The 16,958-nt window shown below is 42.0% G+C and overlaps 2 protein-coding genes across 4 annotated transcripts; both read right to left on the reverse strand.

Moving 5' to 3' along the window:
• Positions 1-12: 12 nt before the first annotated feature.
• Positions 13-15,224, reverse strand: LOC130128196 (heterogeneous nuclear ribonucleoprotein R). Of its 3 annotated transcripts, XM_056297818.1 has the most exons (15): positions 15,051-15,224; positions 14,115-14,275; positions 13,876-13,994; positions 13,685-13,792; positions 7,587-7,700; positions 7,228-7,404; positions 6,664-6,799; positions 6,176-6,381; positions 5,918-6,067; positions 5,708-5,829; positions 5,064-5,602; positions 3,463-3,523; positions 1,892-1,960; positions 1,384-1,467; positions 13-748 (listed from the first exon to the last, which is right to left on the reverse strand). In XM_056297818.1, the coding sequence occupies exons 2-12, from the start codon at positions 14,269-14,271 to the stop codon at positions 3,489-3,491; spliced, it is 1,863 nt and encodes a 620-aa protein (XP_056153793.1). In that variant the 5' UTR covers positions 14,272-14,275; positions 15,051-15,224; the 3' UTR covers positions 13-748; positions 1,384-1,467; positions 1,892-1,960; positions 3,463-3,488. The 3 variants fall into 3 exon arrangements, with proteins under 3 accessions (XP_056153793.1, XP_056153794.1, XP_056153792.1); XM_056297819.1 differs by lacking the exons at positions 1,384-1,467; positions 1,892-1,960; positions 3,463-3,523; XM_056297817.1 differs by lacking the exons at positions 13-748; positions 1,384-1,467; positions 1,892-1,960; positions 3,463-3,523 and having other exon boundaries at positions 4,177-5,602.
• Positions 15,225-15,620: 396 nt separating this feature from the next.
• On the reverse strand, positions 15,621-16,641 carry atp5if1a (ATP synthase inhibitory factor subunit 1a). The gene is made up of 3 exons (XM_056298760.1): positions 16,543-16,641; positions 16,042-16,154; positions 15,621-15,943 (listed from the first exon to the last, which is right to left on the reverse strand). The coding sequence occupies exons 1-3, from the start codon at positions 16,612-16,614 to the stop codon at positions 15,802-15,804; spliced, it is 327 nt and encodes a 108-aa protein (XP_056154735.1). The 5' UTR covers positions 16,615-16,641; the 3' UTR covers positions 15,621-15,801.
• Positions 16,642-16,958: the final 317 nt, after the last annotated feature.

Below are 16,958 nucleotides of genomic sequence, written 5' to 3' on the forward strand. Positions count from 1 at the left end.
GTCCTCCTAAATTCAAAGCAACGAAACCACCGTCTCCAAGTTTCTGTGATGATGTACAGAACCCATGCACACATCCCCATTTCCAACTCCTCTCCAGTGTCTTATTCACAGTGAGAACCCACTTGGTAAAAATTACTACCAATTGTGATTTCAGATACCTTAATTTTGAATGACTTCTACATGATGCTCAAAACCAACACCATTTGCTCCAAATGTGTTAGATTTGCACCTTCCATGAAGCCTGAAATTGAACATGCTTGGCTGTCATTAAGAAACGAGCCCAATAGGTCAGCCAACCTTTTATGATAATCCCAAACATTATTTACATAGTATTCAATTTTTAGACTTACCAAATAATACTTTGAGGAACTAAATTTAAAACAAACTGACTCAAATATTTATCCGTTTAAAAATCATGTACACACATGGTTTCACTTGGAAAAATGTCTTTATCGGAACAGCAAACAGCATCAAGTTGTACTGGTGTGTTTGGTGACAGTAATCGTTCTTCAGTGCTTGTCATCCTAAAGATTGCCCTGTCACAGCTTGTCAAGCATGAGGGCTGTCAGGGAAGTTGCAGAGCCATACCGGCCTTCACACTTGGTGAACCCCGTCTGTGTGGAAGTCTGGGCCTCTTTTACAGACTGCAGCCTCTGCATCACCTCCATCAGCCGGCCTGAGAGGCTCTCTCTCTGAGCGAAGGCTTTCTGCAGCTGAACTGGCAAGACTACATCTCACCCTTTCACTTCTGTAATGGAGAGAAAAAAAATATACCTGTAATATGATTACAGTAAGTACACTCAGAATGAGTAAAAAAATGAATTCTAAAAGCTGCAAATTTCTGGAAAATTAATCAAGTTTAGATTTGTAGAACAAACCATGTCACAGTGACTGTCCTCGAGTACTTGGTGAGAAATGTAAACTTTCACATCTGAAGAGTTGTTTTGACAATGGTCTTCCCTTTAACCCTTACTTGAAAATTCAAATTACACCTTTATTTTCTCCTTTGCTGAGCTCAGCACACCAAACATTCATATGCACCATAGAGTGCATGTACGTATGTATGTATGCATGCATACAGGTGACCAACGTTAAGGTCAGTGAGGTAAAAGAAAAGTGAAATTCCCTAAAGATATAAATGTAAAAAACCAAAACTGATAAATTAAACCAAAAGGAACATTACAATAGATGGTATCTCTCACAACTAATTTTACATTATCCCCTTGCACTAAGTCAAATATTTCTCACCTTTTCACTCTGCTTTGCACAGTTAAGAAGTAAATCAGCAGTCACAAGTACACAAATGAGAGCTTAAAAGATGAGGACGAGAACTCTGGACTGTATAGTCCTGTGCTTTCCTTCTGATTTGGAGCTTTTACATACTTTAACAGTTCATCCTGAGGAATGTCAACCCCCGTGGTGACCCAGGTTGGCGCCTAGTGGAAAACACTCCCCTTACTCAGAGAACTAGAGAGAGGCCACACAGAGAAGGGACATGTTAACCAATCTCGGAAATTTCCCTTAAATCTGGCTTCTTCTAAGCTTCTTTTTTGATTTACTGACCTCAGGGATGGGCAACACGAGTCAGAAAGGTCCAGCGTGGGTGCGGGTATTTGTTCCAACCAAGCAGTTTCACACCTGATTCTATTAGTCAACCAATAGTCTTTGCTAAGGACCTTGATTTGTAGACTCAGGTGTGTAACTGCTTGGTTGGAACAAAGACCTGCACCCACACCGGACCTTTCTGGATCATGTTGCCTGAAAAACCGACTTACAGAAATATATCCAGTGAGAAGTGAAGATGTCATAAAGATTGTGATACCGCATCTACACTGACATAATCAATGAAGACGTGTTTCCTAAGCATTAGCTGAGTAATTCAAGATCTTACCAATGCACGTTTTCCATTCTGTTGTAATCTTTGACTCATTCAGATGGACTGAGGGCACCCCCCTACTGCCTGGTAACAAGAGGCAACAGGTAAAGAAATAATTCTAATTGAGAAGCTGTTCAATGACCACATTTTCGATGTCATTTTAAATACTTTTTTTTCCAAATAAAAAGCTTAATCTATTCTGTTGAATCTAACAGAATCAGATTCCAGCACAGACACGCAAGACGGCAGTCCTTTGAATGGAGTCTTACCTCAATAAACCAAATATTACGACTGTAGGCCACCTACTGACATCTTGTGGTCTTAACAAGTAAAAACAGTTTCAATGCGCATCCTTTTTTTCCCCACAATAAAATATGATTGTAGATTTAATATAGCAATCCTGCTGCAGGCGATCTCTCGCTCTCTCTCTCTCTCTATATATATACATATATAAGTAAACTGTATCTAGCCTTAAGCTATCATTGAGCCAATCACTCTCAAACTCTAGGTTTTAACAGAAAATGTCAGTTAAGAGAACAAAAGCCTCTTAGTCCTGCATGTATGAAATTGTGACCTCTATTGGTACAGAAAGGGAAATTGTTTTTTTTATCTATCCCCTTATCGTGGAGTGTGACCTGGAGATGGCTGAGATGATTATGGCACAGTGGGCTTACAGCAGTGACAGCTGTTTGCTGCTCTTACCACGTACTTTACTGCCAACCTTTTGGCAACCTAATATAAAACACACCAGCTGATTAGTAATGCGCAGGACTGGTCAAATGACCTATGAAGGAAATTACCATCTATCACTTAAATCAAAACAAACATGATTTTCAACACACACACACACACACATACACACACACACACACACACACACTGAGCAGTCTTCTGTGTATCTCTTCTGATATCTCTGAAACACTGTACAGATAAGAATCCGCCAGTGACATCACTGGTGGACAATTTCCGATAGGCTGCGTTGTTTAAGAAAATGCAAGTATCAATGTTACATACAGCTGCATCAAAAAAATGCAAATAACGCTACATTATACAGCTGTATGTAGCATTGTTATTGGCATTCTTATATAGTTGTATGTAGCATTGATGTACACATTTTCTTAAACAGTTGTATGTTACCATGTTATTCCCATTTTGTTATACAATGCAGGCTATCAGCACACCAGAATTGTTCAGTCATGGATTGCCCCGTCAGTGACATCACTGGCCGACACTTTTCTGCACAATTTCGGTAGCATTTCACAGACACAGAAGACTGTTCAGTATTATGGCAGCTAATGGAGGGTTAGCTTGACAACACATACACAGAAATAATGGCCATTGTGATTGTTTCTCTTGCCTCCTCTCACTTAAAAATAAAGCCTTTAAATCTGTCTGATGCTTCCATGAGAACTGAAATGATCGGCATTCTGTACAACCTAAGAAGAGTGCCCACTGCATAAAAACTTAACGGTACAGCAATTTAGTTTAAAAAAAAAATAAAACAATAGGCTGATCACTAGATTTTCTCCACTAATTAAAATTAGCTGCAGGTGAGGGGGACAGTACTCTGTGCAAGGCTAGCTCACCCTTGAGTACTGTTCAGGTGAGTTCCTCACTCTAGCGGTGCCGCTCTCAATGCTTCTCCACCTAGGCAGGTTGGAATAAGAGGACAGAGACATCAAACAAAGGACAGTGATATCATGGTACCAAAAGGCAGAGGCTGAAAGCATGTTGCTATGGAGAAAAAAAAATCAGAGGAATGAGCAATCACTACAGCAAAAGCACAGACGCGAACGTAAAAGAATTTTAACCCTTTGGATGGTCAAATCCTTGTCTTCACAAGAGGAAAGAAACAGGAGATGAGCTGTTACTCAGATTTAGGAATTAGAAATGTTCAATGGCTCTTCTGCCGTTTGAGTGGTGGTGATTTAGGCCATCGGTACAGATCCATTCAGCAGTCATAGTTGCTCTTTATCAGAATCCAACAGTATTTTAGACATGACGTGACATGAGGTCTTGGTTTTCCTGTAATGTTCACTACATGAAATATGAGAATGCAAGGAGTAATTGTAGGCTAATATCGCATGCACTGGAAAATAAAGGGTTAAAATCCTCTTTTTAATCATTCTATCACCCAAACACCATCAGAGTTCTGCCATCCAGTTGTACGGATTACACAATTTTGGTGAGTCTTTGCTTATCCTTTCAGGCAAAAACAATTTGACTTGTCAAAGATAATATTCATTCAAATGTGAAAATTGAGGTAAAAATCAAATCAAGTATAGCATGACACCATTGAATTTGAGGTATCTGACAATTGACTGATGCTCAACTGAGTTTTATTGAAACGGAACAAACGTAAAAGTTATAAATACAAAGAACATCAGAGAACAAACTGCTATGGCTCTTAAGGTAAGCCAAGCCAAATTTTATCGGGCAAGGTCAAAGAAAACATAGGAAGTTATATCACTTTAAAAAAAAACACAATTTCTCTAATTCTAGAAATGCTAGGCATACACTTAATGTTACAAAACGTTTTTTCCTTCCTTTCTTCCCGTGGATTCTTTTCTCCACCAATGCAAAAAAAGTGAATATGAAGCTCTAACCATATGCATTTTTTACAAGCAAGTCCCTAAGCCACTATAAGAAACCACAAATAGAGGGAGTACAAGTAGGGAGGGAAGCGGGAGGGGCATGGACACAGACTTCCTGCAAGGCAATGTCATGATTTAATGTCCTTTCAGACTTTCAAAATGAATGTCCTTTTTTCTTTTTCTTTTTTTTTTTTAATGTTCATTGTTGGCTTTTAAAAGAATCAGAAACAAAAAGTAACAGTAAAAGTGGTTTGGTTGTTCTAAGACATGTCCCAATGTAACCATGGGGGTAAGACCTGATTCAGCCAAACAGTTACGCTCACTTCTTCAGCCAAACGCTTTGCAGCCAATCAACTTGAGCCAATTCTGGGGTCTGTCCATTTATTTCTGTGAATTATACATTTTTTACACGAGGGATGAAGAATAAAAAGTCAATCAAAAATTGGGGCCAATCTTTTTTTTCCTTTTATTGTTCTTTTTCTCTTTTTTGTTGTCGCTTACTTTGCCAAATACCTTTTGGTGCATCTACTTCCACTGCTGCCCATAAGAATCCTGTGAAAACTCCAGGGTGTCATTACTGTAACCATAGTTACCGGAATAGTCGGCCCCTTGCTGCAGGGGCTGCTGGGCGATGGGCTGGGACCCCCAGTTCTGCTGGTTGTTGGTCTGCCGGCGCTTGGAATCAGGCTGGTTAAACACGTCTGCCTTCCTCTTCCCGCCAACGTTGCCCCCACGATTTCCCCTGGCCCCTCGGGGACCCCGCCCCCTCGGTGGCTGGAAAGGGGCACCCCGGCCTCCTCTGCCGCCCCTTGGCCCACCGATGGGGGGCCCTCTTTGGGCATAGCCCCCGCGGCCACGTGTCGGTGGTGCACCACGGGCCCTTGGTGGAGGAGGCCCCCCCCTACTGGGCCGGGCACCACGGCCCCTCATGCTGTAGATATCTTCATAGCCGTAGTAGGGATCTTCATAGCCACCACGATAGTCATGATAGTCGTAGCCATAGTAGTCATCATAGTAGTCTTCATATCCATAGTAGTCAGGTGGATAAGCATAACCCCCTCTACCACCGCGGCCCCTGCCCCTGCCCGGTGGGGGCATACGTGGAGGTGGGTAGTAGTAATAGTCATCATACCTGCCAAGAAGAGAATAATGTTAACCACTTTTTAGCAAATTCCTTATGCAGGTTAACTGAAATCCAACAGCAGACCAATGAGGTCTCTCCCTAGTCCTGCCTCACCCTGTGTTCCTGGTTGTCTGACGAGCTGCCTGGCGCTCTTTCCTCTTCTTGTCCGGGGGCTTTGCCAGGACAATTTCAATTTCCTCTCCGCCTAGTTCCTTTCCATTCATTTCCTCCATCGCCTATCAACAGCAAAAAGGACAAGTTCGTCTCAATGAATCCTGTACATTTGAAAAGGTAGACATATTTTCAAACGTGTGGACAACTGACCTTTACAGCTGCATCCCTTTCCTCAAAATGGACAAAGGCATAGTCTTTCAGCTTCTTCACTCGCTCTAGCTTTCCAAACTGAGAGAATGTCTTTTCCAAGAGCTCTTCTGTTACTGGTGTGGCTAGCTTCCTCACAAAGAGTACCTTTACCTATGTAAAAATAATTATATACATATATAAAACCGTTTAATTTATATAGGAAAGTGGCTGTCTTGATCAAAAGAGAGTGAGAGACAGCGAGACATCAGACTCTCTCACCTTGGCCATGACCTCTGGGTCTGGCTCGGCAACAGGGTCAGCCCATTCCACAGTGACTGGGTTCCCCCACACTTTCACCTTGCCGCTCATGAGACGGCGGCGGGCCTGTGCTGCAGACTTGTGATCCTCATATTCCAGGAAACAGAAGCCACGGTTCTTTTTCTTGTCATCTGGCTGGTGATAGAGGATCACTTCCTGCAGACCCTCTGGAAGGTGGCAGAATAAAAAAAATTACTACTGTTAACCAGCATAAACTCAAACTTAAATTTCTTACTATTTTTCTTAAAAAAAAAAAATCATTGTTATTTATTTATTTTATTGTTATCCTCCAAGTCTAAAGGTTTGTTTAAATGTGCACTCTTAGAAAAACCCACTGTTGTATTTTTCATGCCAGGAGGGGTATTGAATAACCCTGTGTAACAAAGAGAATCTAAGTATAAAAAGAATTAGAGCAAGAAATGCAAGCAGTGATTTAAACTAAGACTAACCTGTAACTTTGCCAAAGTCCTCCAATATACTCTCTCTGGTCTTGTTCTTTGGGATTGATCCAACAAACAGGCGATTGTTTGCAACAGATATGCAAACCCCCAAGTACTTCCCAGACCGTATTTCATAGTTATCACACTGTGAATAAAAAAACATAAAACAAAAATGAGATCAACAATTCTCTAGCGATGTCATTTATGAATGAAAAGGGGTCATGAGAAACACATCACAGCTGAGTCATTCAAAAAGCATCTGAACACTGAAAACATCTCAGCTCCATTGAAAGTCACAACATAATTTTCATGTAAAAATGATTTGAGACAGGACAAAACCAGTATGACAACTTTAGGTTTCAATAATTTCTTAGAGACTCAACAGTTTTCATTAGTATTCTATTTATAATAAAAGAATGTTTCATTGGATCATGTTTGATTTGAGATGTTCTTTTGAACATTTAAACTTAACATTCAATACAGATGCCAACCATTGATATGCAAAAAAAAAAAGAAAAAAAAAGAAGAAAAAAAAGAAAAAAGTATGGGTTTCCAATATCTACACTAACTTACGAGTTTCACAGCCTCTTGTGCATCCTCCTTGTTGCAGTAGGTGATGAAAGCATAACCTCGGTTCTGGCCAGAAAGGGGATCCATCATTAGCCTAAGGTCCCAAATAGGACCTGCCTTCTCAAACAGGGGCACCAGCTCGTCTTCGTACAGATCCCTGGGGATTTTTCCCACAAACACCTGAAAAGCAGGGATGCAACAGCAAAGAAGGAATAAGAAATCTAAACCATACAATACAACTGGCTCTGAAGATGTTTTTTTTTAATACATGGCCAGGGCAGAAGTTTGATACCACCTGACTTAAATAAGGAGGCGCTTAGTAAAGTGTAGCACCCTGCAACATTTCCAGAATTATTATTCACCTCAGTTCCGATCCCAGGCTGTGATCCTGTAAACACCTCCTCAGGCGGGGGCCCTCCATATTTCCTCTGACCTGTGGTGACATCTAAAGTGTACCCTGTTCGATCCAACAGAGCCTGAAAAACAACAATAAAAACACTGCCATGGTGCAAAGAAGTTCGGCAACATATTAACAGCTGAATGTTGGTACAGCGCTTTGCAAAAGTATTCAACCCCCTTGACAGTCATCACTAATTTTTGGATTATAAAAGATTAGGGATCGACCGATTATTGGCTTAGATATTTGTCATTTTTCATATTATCGTTAGACATATTTTTTATTGGCCAGCCGATTAAAAAAAGTCTGCTGCGCAACATGCATGCTTGCGACGCAGCCTTCACTCTCCTGAAGCACAGCACGACACTCACTCCAACAACACTAACACAGAAGAGATGCATCGAGGAGTCAGACCACTTTTCTAAGGTAAGAGGAGCATGCCAGATGCCATAAAACCCACTCGGTTGGTAAGAAAAGCATGCCATAACGTTATGAAGTGAGTTTTGTTACTAACATTAATTTCCCCGTCTCTCTCCCCCTCTCACACACACACACTATAGAGCATAACGTCGGTCTGACATGAATCGACAGCAGGTTGTCAATTCAAACCAAGAATACTTTCCACTGCTGTGCTTAACCTTCAACTGTAACTAGTCTAAAAGAAAAAAGCTGGTATGTAATATTTTAGCTACATACAGGGTGTTATTGTCAGTGTTGTGCATGAACACGCTATAAGAGCGGCAGTCATTAAACGTGGTATCATGTACAACATATTTTCTTGTCATATACAACATTGTTAGTCCGAGAGGTTGGGTGGTAACACGTTGCTATAAGAGCAGTGGTCATTAAACACGGTCTCATGTACAACATATTTTGTTGTCATATATGACAGTACTTTAAATTTACAGTGCATCCGCAAAGTATTCACACCCCTTCACTTTCCCCACATTTTATGTTACAGCCTTATTCCAAAATGGATTAAATTCCTTTTTTTCTCATCAGTCTACACACAATACCCCATAATGACAAAGTGAAAAAGGTTTTGTAGAAATTTTTGCAAATTTATTAAAAATAAAAAACTGAAATATTGCATGTACATAGGTATTCACACCCTTTGCTATGACACTCAAAATTGAGCTCAGGTTCATCCTGTTTCCACTGTTCATCTTTGAGATGTTTCTACATCTTGATTGGAGTCCACCTCTAGTAAATTCAATTGATTGGACATGATTTGGAAAGGCACACACCTGTCTATATAAGGTCCCACTGTTGACATTGCATGTCAGAGCAGAAACCAAGCCATGAAGTCAAAGGAATTGTCTGTGGACCTCCAAGACAGGATTGTATCGAGGCACAGATATGGAGAAGGGTACAAAAAAAATTCTACAGCTTTGAAGTTCCCGAAGAACACAGTGGTCTCCATCATTCATAAATGGAAGAAGTTTGGATCCACCAGGACTCTTCCTAGAGCTGGCCCCCCAGCCAAACTGAGCAATCGGGGGAGAACGGCCTTGGTCAGGGAGGTGACCAAGAACCCGATGGTCACTCTTACAGAGCTCCAGCGTTCCTCTGTGGAGATGGGAGAACCATCTAGAAGGACAACCCTCTCTGCAGCACTCCACCAATCAGGCCTTTATGGTAGAGTGGCCAGACAGAAGCCTCTGCTCAGTAAAAGGCACATGACAGCCCGCTTGGAGTTTGCCAGAAAGCACCTAAAGGACTCTCAGACCATGAGAAACAAGATTCTCTGGCCTAATGAAACCAAGATTAAACTCTTTGGCCTGAATGCCAAACGTCACGTCTGGAGGAAAACAGGCACCTCTCATCACCTTGCTAATACCATCCCTACAGTGAAGCATGGTGGTGGCAGCATCATGCTGTGGGGATGTTTTTCAGCGGCAGGAACTGGGAGACTAGTCAGGATCGAGGGAAAGATGAATGGAGCAAAGTACAGAGAGATCTTTGATGAAAACCTGCCCCAGAGCGCTCAGGACCTCAGACTGGGGTGAAGGTTTACCTTTCAACACGACAACGACCCTAAGCACACAGCCAAGACAACGAAGGAGTGGCTTTGGGACAAGTCTGTGAATGTCCTTGAGTGGCCCAGCCAGAGTCCAGACTTGAACCCCATTGAACATCTCTGGAAAGACCTGAAAATAGCTGTGCAGTGACGCTCCCCATCTAACCTTACAGAGCTCAAGAGGATCTGCAGAGAAGAATGGGAGAAATACCCCAAATATAGGTGTGCCAAGCTTGTAGCTTCATACCCAAGAAGACTTGAGGCTGTAATCGCTGCCAAGGGTGCCTCAACCAAGTACTGAGTAAAGGGTGTGAATACTTATGTACATGCAATATTTCAGTTTTTTATTTTTAATAAATTTGCAAAAATTTCTACAAAACCTTTTTCGCTTTGTCATTATGGGGCATTGTATGTAGATTGATGAGGAAAAAAAGAATTTAATCCATTTTGGAATAAGGCTGTAACATAACAAAATGTGGGGAAAGTGAAGGGGTGTGAATACTTTCCGGATGCACTGTATCTGAGATCAACTTGTTTTGGGTGAACGGTTCATCACTTGATTGGTAATGCCTAGGATTGCCACAGAGGGGAGCATGCGCTGACTTTTCCTCATTCAGTACATTGAACCAAAAGAAAACATGTCCATCTCTTTGGCTTCAATTTTCCTTTATAAAGGTAATTATTCTTGCTATGCCACCGTTCTTGTGAATGTATCAAGTAAGCAATGGTTATACTTTATAAGTTCGGTGATGTGCATGAAATATGTCTTCTAGTTTAGAAATTACTGTGCAATAACACGTCTTACTTACTGCACGGTAATTTCTAAACTAGAACACACACAAAAACACATGGAATTCGGCTAATCACTGCATCGTTAACACATGAATCATTAGCCGAATTCCACGTGTTTTTGTTTAGCATGTCTTACAGCATCGTTTAACACATGCACCATTAGCCAAATTCCATGTGTTTTTATGCTAGCTACTGGAGAGCTCATAATCGCCACACAGTGTGGGGCAGAATAGAGAGGGAGCGTGCTGCTGGTTTAATTGTTTATTTTTATAAACTAGAAGTCTTAATAGTTTAAAGTTGATTTTTTTTGGTCTTCGATTTAGTTGCATGCAATTTCATCTTTTCTTTAAATTTGTTCTGAAGAATTCCACTGATTGTTACATTAGATTGTTGTCAGATAGTGCCTTGAACATCATGCACTTCATTTTTATCTTTTTCAAATATTTTCTATTAAACATATGTTCATTTAAAGGCAGCCTTGTGTCAGGGGTTGTATTGTTGTAAATTTTGGCACAATTTTTTTTTTTTTACATTTTCTGCAACTGAATATCGGCCCCAATTATCGGTCACCAGCCGTCATCACGTACTGATAATCGACATCGGTATCGGCCTTGGAAAAACAAAAACATATCAGTCAACCCCTATAAAAGATACTCAAATATCTGTTCCTGAACAATATTATTTTTGTGAACCCATAACCTCTTAACACCATGTTCCCACAGCCAAATAAGTTATGTTTCACTGACTTTTTATTAATAAATTAAAAACTAAAATATAGTGCTTGCATAAATATTCAACCTGCTCTGAAAGTTCCAAGTTTATGCAAATGACAAATTATTCCAAAACAAACCCAGGTTAACACAATTGGACATAATTAGTGTGCACCTGTAATATATTAAAGTAATGGTCTCTTTTATGGGTATAAAAAGCACTCTGTGTAAAGTTCATTAGCTGGGCGTGAACGCCATCAGAAAATGAAGACAAAGGAGCATAATACTGAAGTAACAGACAAAGTGATTAAAATGCATAAGGCGGGAAAGGGATACAAAACAATATGTGTTTGGATGTCTCAGACACTTTTGGATGCATTGTCAGAAAGTGGAAGCTGTATCACACCACCTAGACCAGGGTTGGGTAATCATATCCAGAAAGGGCCGGTGTGGGTACAGGTTTTTGTTCCAACCAAGCAATTGCACACCTGTGTCTCCTTATCAAGTTCCTCAGCAAAGTCTCTACTGGTCGATTAGTGGGATCAGGTGTGTAACTGCTTGGGTGGAACAAAAACCTTCACCCACACTGGCTCTTTCTGGATAAGACTGGCCACCCCTTACTTAGATGCTTTGTAGGACAGGCTCATTTTGTTGAAGATGGCACCGTGAACTCACATTTACAGCGGCTTCACCCATTACCGACTATGCAGTGTCTTTGTCCATGTCTACGTCTAAGTTTGTGTCATTGTGCAAAGTTTTTATTTTGCGCTCCGATTTTTTTCTTCCACTTGATGGCTGGGAGAACTGGTGTTGGATCGGCTGAGAGAGCTTGGTCTGCTGCATCCCGTGGGCCCAGCGACCACGGCCCTGCTCGGAGCTGTGCCCGAGAGGAAACACCGAGGCGGTCTCGCGGCAGCCTTGCCTAGCGTCGACTGTGCAGTGTTTTGTCTGCATCTGTCATCGTGTGGAGTGCGGGGGAGGTGTATTGAAGGTGTCTGGCTGGGAGAGCTAGCGTTGGATCAGCTGAGGGAGCCTGGTTTGCTGCATCCGGTGGGCCCAAGGACCATGGCCCTGACTGGAGCTGTGCCCGAGCACGGTCTGACAGGACGTGGAAGCGGAGCAGGCTAAGCTAACTGCTAGCCTATGCAGACCGGCAGTTCCAACAGTCATCCTGGCTGGCTTTCACTCTCTGGACAGTGGAATTTTTGGACTGTGTTGCACTGAATGGACTGTGTTTTTTTTTGTTCTCCGTTTTTGTATGTTTTTGGTGGTGTCGTTTTTGGGAAATTTTGGATAGATGTTTTTATCTTTTGTGTTGCACTGCTGTGGGCTGGGTGAAACAAAATTTCGTTTCTTTTGTGCATGTAAGTACATGATAGAAATGACAAATTGTTCCTGATTCCTGTCCCTCAAAGCTAAGTGTCCAAGCAAGACATGGGCTTGTGAGGAAAGCCACAGATGATCTGCAATCTTTGAAGGAGCTCCAGAGGTCAGTGGCTGAAACTGGAGTAAATGTGCATGAGTCAACCATAGCACGGGCTCTCTAAATCTGGCCTGTATGGGAGGGTGGCAAGAAAGAAGCCGTTGCTCAAAACTATGCATATAAAAGCACGCTTGGAGTTGGCTACCAAGCATGAGCGAGACCAGTTAGGATGTGGGTAAAGGTTTTGTGGTCAGATGAGATGAAAGTTGAGCTTTTTGGCCAAAACTCAGTGTTATGTGTGGCGCAAACCTAACACTGCTCATGCCGTAAAAAACACTCCCCCCTACAGTGAAGCATGGCGGCAGCGGCAGCAGCATAACTCTAGGGGGTTGCTTTTCATTTGTAGGCACTGGGAATCTTGTTCAAATTGAGGGAAGAATGGATACAGCTAAATACAGGGAAATATTGGAAGAAAACCTGTTGCAGTCTGCCATAAAACTAAAGCTTGGGAGAAGGTTCACCTTCCAGCAGGACAATGATCCTAAGCGCAAGGCAAAAGCAACAATAGCATGGCTCAGCAACAAAAAGGTGAACGTTTTAAGAGTGACCAAGTCAAAGTCTGGACTTCAACCCCATTGAAAATCGCAGTCCTGAGGTGCCATCCCACCAACCTCCAAGACCTTTACAAATTCTGCCAAAGAAGAATGGGCAAACATTACTCCAGAAGAATGTGCAACGCTTGTACATACTTACCCCAAGAGAATCATGGCTGTTATTGCAGCAAAAGGGTAGTCCACAAAGTATTGATATGTGGGGGTTGAATACTTATGCAAGCACTATATCTTAGCTTTTAATGCATTTACAAAAGTCAGCAAAACATAACTTATTTTGGCTTTGGGAACATGATGTAAGAGCTTATGGGTTCACAAAAAAAATATTGTTCAGGAACAATATTATTGTGAGTATATTTTATAGTGTTGAGTATATTTTATAATCCAGAAATTAGTGATGACTCTCAAGAGGGTTGAATACTTTTGCAAGGCACTGCATGTACAGTTTCAAAGCTGATGCACCTGTCTCCTTCAGGGAGGGCCTTGACCCAAAAGCTCTAGCCTTACCTTTATCTTGGTCTCATCTGGGCCCTTTGAAGATTCCTGTACTTTGTTTCCTTGCTTTTCCCGCTGCCTGTATGTCTTCATGACTCCACAAAGGAAAGCACTTTTATTCTGAGGGCAAAATGCATTAGGATTTCATGTGGGAATGTCAGGAAGGAGGAACAGATGCTTTGGTATTCAAATCATGTGCTTACTTGGACATGGGACAGGTCACTCTCTTTGAACTGCAGCAGGACATTCAGTGCTCCCTCCTCATTGAACTCCCGCAGTGCATCAATGGCCCTCTCATCCAGGTCGTCATATGCCACCAAGCCTGCAGTTATGAGTCACAGCCACTTTCAAATAAATGTGCAACTAAATATATAAAATACTTCAACACACCGGGTAAATTTAAAATGTCTAAGTGACCTATATCACGAGACCCACAGCCCACCTGTCTGGAAAATGTTATCCAGGCTTTCAGCCACTTTCTGAGGCAGCCCTGCATCGATAAGTGTCTGGTAGTTCTCTGTGTGTGTTGTTGACACATCCATAGGTTCTTCTTCCTCCTTTGCTGGGGCAGAACTACCGTTCACCTCAGCAGCAGCCATTCTCCTGGAGAATAAAGGAAAAACAGAAAACAAAGAGAAAAAATGATCAAAATAACGTTCAACCAATCTTGCTTTAAAATGTCTTGAAATTGTGAAAAGCAACTCTGTAGCCACAATTTGTAGACTGTCACGTTTACTACTCAACGTTGCCGCGAACAGACGCACCATAACACGTCTATCACCAATAGCTGGGTATTGTGACTTTGGTATCAAGATTGTAGACGTTTTCTGTTCAGCGTGATGCTCAGAAGTTTTGTGACTTGGTGCAAGACCATTTGGAGAATATAAACAGGGGACAACCGATACAACAAAGTAAATCAGGTTAATTTATGGAAGAGATCAGGCTGATTAAATAACGTCCATCTGATCTCCCATACACGTATATCAGTTATTACTGGCGAAGTATTACACGGCAACGTCAAGAGACCTTGGCTTACAATTCCTTTCTCGTAGAAAACAGAAAGGTGCCACCGTCCCGCCCCCTTCGCATGGTCTTCGCTGGCAAACCAACTTACTCTCAATATTATGTTGCATTTCTCAAGGGCTGGCAGTCTGAATGCGTTAAAGTAATTTAAAAAAAAAAGCCAGATGGTCACTGGGGCAGCGTTACGAATCCGCTATGTCGTGGTCTAACGGATCGTTTCTCGACGTGAGCAAGATCAGAGTACTGTTAGCTCGTCAGCTAAAGTTAGCCACAGCGCTCGTCGGTGCGGCTTTTGCGGAGGCCTTGTCGGGCCAAACACGCAAGAGGTTCAAATAAATAGTTAGCGGCAACTTACCTATCTGTTGCGGGAAGATGGGTGTTGAGCGAGTTATACTATGCGACAGTCAACGTTTAGGACGTACGGAAAACAGCTACTGGCAATAAAACGTTTGGGTCTAGCACAAGAGACGTACTTCCAGACGGCCCCGACGTCGCTTAAATAACCTCGCCGCTCAGCAAATCATCGCGAGATTCCGAGGGAGAACAAGCGAGAGGTTCGTCCGTTACGGCGGGACAAAGGACGGACAGCGGTCTGCCCTGACGTGTTTAAAGAAAAATAAATAAATAAATAATATTAATAAAAAAATCAACACCAACTTTCAATAATTGTGTGCCACGATGTTAAGGTCTGTTTTTTCTTTCAACGGACCTCGGTAACAGAGCCAAAATGGTCGCTGTAACAACGTTATAAATCGAGCGCTCTACTTAAAAAAAAAAAGCCAACCACACCAACGTAAGTTCAGGTGGCACGTCAGCACATCTGATTTTACACAACTCGAAAAGACAATCAAAGACGCATATAGACCTATTGTACTGAGAGGTCATAGACGCTTATGAAAGATTTTTTTTTTACAAAAAGACACTGTAAATTGAAATTATGCTTTATTTTACCTTTAATTTATATTTTAACATGAATTGTATCATATACAATATCATACAGAAGCTGCTTTGACTATCAAACACAATCTAACAGTCACTGGCTTGGCGATATGACTGTTTGAATGTCGGAGTGTGATGAAGAGGAATGAGTAAATCAGATCCAGGACTCAGTCGTCATGTTTTAACTTTCTGATTTTGCCCTTATGGCGGTCGATCTCCTTCTGAAGGCGCTCTATCTCTTTCTTGTGGTGATCAATCTCTTCTTCGTGATGCTTCCTCAACGCTGCCAGCTGCTCCTTCTCCTTCTGCCTGCACATGTCGAAAGAAAGAGTGGGGATTAAGTGAGAAAAACGGGAGACGTCTGTGATTTAAGGACAAGGGATGATTTGAAAAACGATGCATCTCACCGAAAATATCGTTCCTCTTCGGCTGCTTCTCGCTTCCCAAAAGCCCCACCCGCCTCTCTCACGGAACCACCTCCACCTCCTCCTTTCCCCGCACCTTTGCCCAGCTCACCAAGCTGTAATACATAATGTAATACAGATTGGCCACTGACATTGAACCAAATTGCATTATTAATACTGGCCGGTGGCTATAGGGACGATCACAGAAAAGATCTTTACATGTGGGAGCATTGTAGTTTGAAATTACTGATACTGGGAAGGCATCAGCGCTATTTCGGTACAACTATACATGAGTACATGTTTATTAACAGTGACACAAAGGCCGTTATCGGTGAATATGTAGCTTTACCAAAAGCTGTCAGCACATTTCTTCAATACTGTTGATTGCAAGTCCAACACGTCGACCTGCCCTCATTGAGCTCGCTAGTTTACCTACATTTAGCAATGCTAGCAATCAAAAGTTGCATTCAAAGCGTAATTTCTCACAGCTTGACACAAGTTTACCTGGTCGGATGCCATTCTAATCTGGGAAGCAATGTAGCCCCTAAAGTTAACTCTGGCGATGAACCTCGCCATGGTCAAGCTGCAACAACAACAGTACGCTATTGCACCCAAAAATGCGGAAATTTGAGTATGCAGATAGCAAGGGGCGTGGAGAAAAACACAACTGTGAGCGAGTTTATGCTGCCACCTTGTGGCGCAGAATAGAATAGAATAGACTAGAACAGAACAGAACTACACTAGAACAATTTTTCCAAGGGGAACAAAACATTCTAATAAACTGCATGACCATGTAAATTATAGTCATAACAATAAATACAATAATATACAAATACTGTGGCGGACACTAGGGGCTATGCCTCTCACCCATCAGGGCTGTGAGCTGGGGGCGTGGTTTACGTTCCCGGGCTCTCTGGTGC

Source organism: Lampris incognitus, chromosome 18 (genome assembly GCF_029633865.1).
Source record: "Lampris incognitus isolate fLamInc1 chromosome 18, fLamInc1.hap2, whole genome shotgun sequence".
NCBI classification, from domain to species: domain Eukaryota; kingdom Metazoa; phylum Chordata; class Actinopteri; order Lampriformes; family Lampridae; genus Lampris; species Lampris incognitus.

What these genes read in the sequence shown, in the direction of transcription:
- atp5if1a (XM_056298760.1), bottom strand. Translation starts at nt 16,614, where the DNA reads ATGGCGAGGTTCATCGCCAGAGTTAACTTTAGGGGCTACATTGCTTCC. An exon ending in TTAGAATGGCATCCGACCAG is followed by an intron (nt 16,155 to 16,542) that starts GTAAACTTGTGT and finishes TATGTATTACAG; the next exon opens with CTTGGTGAGCTGGGCAAAGG. An exon ending in GAAGAGGAACGATATTTTCG is followed by an intron (nt 15,944 to 16,041) that starts GTGAGATGCATC and finishes CGACATGTGCAG; the next exon opens with GCAGAAGGAGAAGGAGCAGC.
- LOC130128196 (XM_056297817.1), bottom strand. Translation starts at nt 14,271, where the DNA reads ATGGCTGCTGCTGAGGTGAACGGTAGTTCTGCCCCAGCAAAGGAGGAA. An exon ending in GGATAACATTTTCCAGACAG is followed by an intron (nt 13,995 to 14,114) that starts GTGGGCTGTGGG and finishes TCATAACTGCAG; the next exon opens with GCTTGGTGGCATATGACGAC. An exon ending in AGCCTGGGATCGGAACTGAG is followed by an intron (nt 7,405 to 7,586) that starts GTGAATAATAAT and finishes CCTGCTTTTCAG; the next exon opens with GTGTTTGTGGGAAAAATCCC.